Here is a 3,681-nt window from a genome sequence, read left to right as displayed (position 1 = left end):
GTGTGTGTGTGTGTGTGTGTGTGTGTGTGTGTGTGTGAAATGTTTGTGTGCAGCTCCACCTGGTGGCCCTCCACAGTACAGCGCCATCTTCGGCAGCAGGCTCTCCTCCAGCTCCAGTCCTGCTAGGTATGAAGACAAGTGTTTGTAAAACTTGACAAACGATGAATGATTTTAAATTTCAAAGTAAAATTGATTCTTTTTTTTTCTCCTTAGTTCTCCTGGTGTTGATTCGGTTTCCAGCTCTCAGACTTTTGGAAGTAAGCACCAGCTTCATTGATCATTTCTGTTACAGCCCCCTTCATGTGAATAGGCAGGAATGTTTCCCCCCACAGTGAGTTATCCCTGTCTTCTTTCACCTCCTCCTCACGTCTCTTTGTGTGTCTCAGATTTCCCCAACCCGTTCAGCTCCAGCGCCGGGTCGGCCTCCCAGCAACCTGTTGCCCTCTCCCCCAGTAACCCCTTCAGCACCGCCTCAGGAGGTAAGCCTTCGAGGTTTTCACAAGTTCTGCTGCAGCTTCATCCCTGCTTGATTTATTTTTAATGGAAACTGACAGCTCCGGTAGCTCACCTGTCCTTAAAAACTCAAATATAAACTGTGATCAAAGACGTTTTTTTTAAATTATGTTGTAGGAAGATTTTTTGTAAAAAAAAAAAAAAACTGCTGTAAATAAAAACCTTCAATGAGTTTTACAGGTTGTACTTTATACTGGCTGCACTACTAGCTAGCAACAACGTTATTTACTAGCTATTATGTGACATGGATAGCTAGTAACTTTATTATTAGTAGCTTTTTATTAGCTAGCTTGTATTTTAATTAGCAATTAGCTGAAAGGTTATCTAACTTGTAACAAAGTTATTTACAATATAGTAGCCAGTAGGGTTGGGCATAATCGTATCGTGTGCAATTAATCATCAGAAAAACATGAATCGATTATTTTTTGGCACTTGATGATTAATATGATTAGTGCCACCAGGCGGACTGACTGGATATTTCCCCGGTCAGTCCGCTCGGTGCTCCTCTCCGCTTCAAGTATGACGAACATTTAAACAAAAGTTCTGTAATTTATTTATCAACACAATTTAAAATTTGAAGTATAGCCTGAAGTCTGTGATTTTGACACAGTTTGAAAAAGATTTTTACGAAGAGCAAATATTTCCCACTAAATTGGTCATGTGACYAGGACATAAGGGTGTCCAGGGACTCCAGGGGAATAATTGTCATATTAATCGTTATCGGCTAAACACCACAATTAATCGTGATTAATTTTTTTGCCAATATCGCCCAACCCTAGTAGCCAGAATAACTAGTAACTTTGTTACTAGTAGGTTTTTATCTTGTATATTAGTTAGATGTCCTGATGCATCTCAGTAATCCAGTTAAAAAATCAAAAAGAAAAAAAATTGTATAGGTCCTCTGGACGGTTTCTTCTTTAATGAAACGTTTCGTCTCTCCTCCAAGAGACTTCAGCCTGTTTCAGGCAAAATTCAGGATTTTGTGATGTGACTGATACTCACATCACATGGCTATCATTGACACCTAATTAACACTTATTGTTAACAGGGGGTGGAGTGATACTGGCAATAGCGGCGCTGTAGGAGGAGGACAACTGAAAACGGAGGCCTCCACCTCTGTTTAATGATCTTTCTTCTAACGGTCTTTCTTATTCTTGATAGAGAGGAACGTTGGTTTGAGAGAGGAGTAAAAGAAGCCATTTTTGTGAAGAAAGACCGTCCATCATTAAACAGAGGTGGAGGCCTCCGTTTTCAGTTGTCCCCCTCCTACAGTGCTGCTATTGGCAGTATCACTCCACCCCCTGTTAACAATAGATGTTAATTAGGTGTCAACGATAGCCATGTGATGTGAGTATCAGTCACATGGAGGCAGTGCTTAAAAGCCTGAATTTTGCCTGAAACTCTCAGACTGAAGAAGTCTCTTGGAGGAGAGACGAAACGTTTCATTAAAGAAGAACCCGTCCAGAAGACCTATACAATTTTTTTCCTTTTGATTTTTTACCTGGATTACTGAGATGCATCAGGATATTTTACAGGTAGTTTTTTACAAGCTATCTTGTACTTAAGCTAGCTACTAACTGAAGTACTAACTATCTAGCAACAAAGATATCTACTATAGTAGTAGGTAGCTAGGATAACTAGTAGTTTTTTTACGACCTTGTGTTAGCTACTAGCTGAAGCGCTAACTTATTTGTAATAAAATTATTTACGAGCTAGTAGGTAGCTAGGATAACTAGTTACTTTTTACAAGTAGTTTTTACAAGCTATCTTGTACTTTAGCTATTAGCTGAAGTACTAGCTAGCTAAATGATATTTACTAGCAAGTAGGTAACGTGGATAGCTAGTGATTTTTTTTTACTAGCTATCTTGGACTTTAGCTAGCTACTGGTTGAAGTACTAGCTAGCTAGGAACAAAGTTGTTTACTATTTACTATAATTTACAAATTACTTATGTCTACCTGCCTAGTTTGTTTATTCACAAAACATTTTTTTCATTTCTTTGAGTAAATTAATGGAAAATAGCAAAGATAACAGTTTGACAGACAATAAAAAATGTATTTTAGCACTGAATTGTGTGTGGTTCTTGTCTCCAGGTGACTCTGGCGTGTTTGTAACTTCGCCCACCTCCGTTTTTCCTCCTGCAGCTTCCTTTCCATCAGCTGCCACCCAGAATGCATTTCCTCACGAATCATCCTCGACTCAAGAAGCCAACGGTGAGCTTTGTTTCTTCTGACATGGAAACGTCTGTAACGATTTTCGTTTTCCTTCCACCACTTGGTCAGGTGTTTCAACGTTACGGTCATTTTCTTCCATCCGTCCATTTTAACGTTTGGATTTTCTCAGCCAGTATCTCAGAGAGYCTCAAAGCGTTCTCAGTTTCCACGCTGCGAGACGCAGAGTTCCAGAAATACCAGCCGACACACCCGGAGCTGAAACACAGCTCCAGTGGGGTCTTATTTCAGCTACACTGACACCACTCATGGKTTTATWTTTTTATTTACTTTTTATGTCACGCTCACAGGTTTCGCCTCCTTCCCTGCGTCCGACTCTCAGTCTAAAGTTCCCCGGCCCATGTCTGTGAACCCATTCACGGTGAGTTTACACTGAGGGGGGGGGGCAAAGACGGGGACTGACTGGTCATTTTTTTCACAACGTTTCTCACTCCGTTTTTTTCTTTGTCTCRCAGGGGAATGTTTACCCCAGCAGAGGGACGTCGAGAAATCCTTTCATCTGACGCCCCCACCCCCACCTCCTCCTCTTCTTCCTCACTTCTCTGGGAACTGACGGAGGAGCGAACCTGAGGAGTCGCTGCCATTTCAAAGCCTCTGGAGTATTTTCACCTTGTCGGGGGTGGGGGCGGATCGGACCCTCCCTCAGTCCGTCCCCAGTCCTCTCTGTGTCTGTGTTTACGTGTTTGTTGAGGGTAAAAAAAACTAAACAAAACAAACAAAAAAAAGAGCAAAAAGGCGTGAATGTAATTAAGAAATCGTACGTATGACAGTGTTTGCCTGCAGTATTTGTACCGTGTGTCCCAAGGTGTTTGTGTGCCGGTGAGAGACGCCACCTCAGTGCTCTGTGGAAAAGTCACGAGCAAACAATGCCTCTTCAGTTTTACCCCAAACACACACACACACACACACACACACACACACACACACACACACACAC

General features: G+C 41.6%; 1 protein-coding gene across 2 annotated transcripts in view; it reads left to right on the top strand.

Moving 5' to 3' along the window:
- The window catches only part of agfg2 (ArfGAP with FG repeats 2), a 23,406-nt gene extending 19,937 nt beyond the window's left edge, over nucleotides 1-3,469 (top strand). For both annotated transcript variants that reach the window (XM_014024538.1, XM_014024539.1), the window contains 6 exons: nucleotides 54-126; nucleotides 214-257; nucleotides 387-479; nucleotides 2,607-2,726; nucleotides 3,035-3,105; nucleotides 3,200-3,469. In XM_014024538.1, the coding sequence (XP_013879992.1) occupies nucleotides 54-126; nucleotides 214-257; nucleotides 387-479; nucleotides 2,607-2,726; nucleotides 3,035-3,105; nucleotides 3,200-3,247 (449 nt within the window). In that variant the 3' untranslated portion in view covers nucleotides 3,248-3,469. The remainder of the gene's footprint in view (nucleotides 1-53; nucleotides 127-213; nucleotides 258-386; nucleotides 480-2,606; nucleotides 2,727-3,034; nucleotides 3,106-3,199) is intronic.
- The last annotated feature ends 212 nt before the right edge of the window (nucleotides 3,470-3,681 follow it).

Source organism: Austrofundulus limnaeus, unplaced genomic scaffold, assembly GCF_001266775.1.
Source record: "Austrofundulus limnaeus strain Quisiro unplaced genomic scaffold, Austrofundulus_limnaeus-1.0 Scaffold426, whole genome shotgun sequence".
NCBI lineage: Eukaryota > Metazoa > Chordata > Actinopteri > Cyprinodontiformes > Rivulidae > Austrofundulus > Austrofundulus limnaeus.
This window is presented reverse-complemented; position numbering and strand designations above follow the sequence as displayed.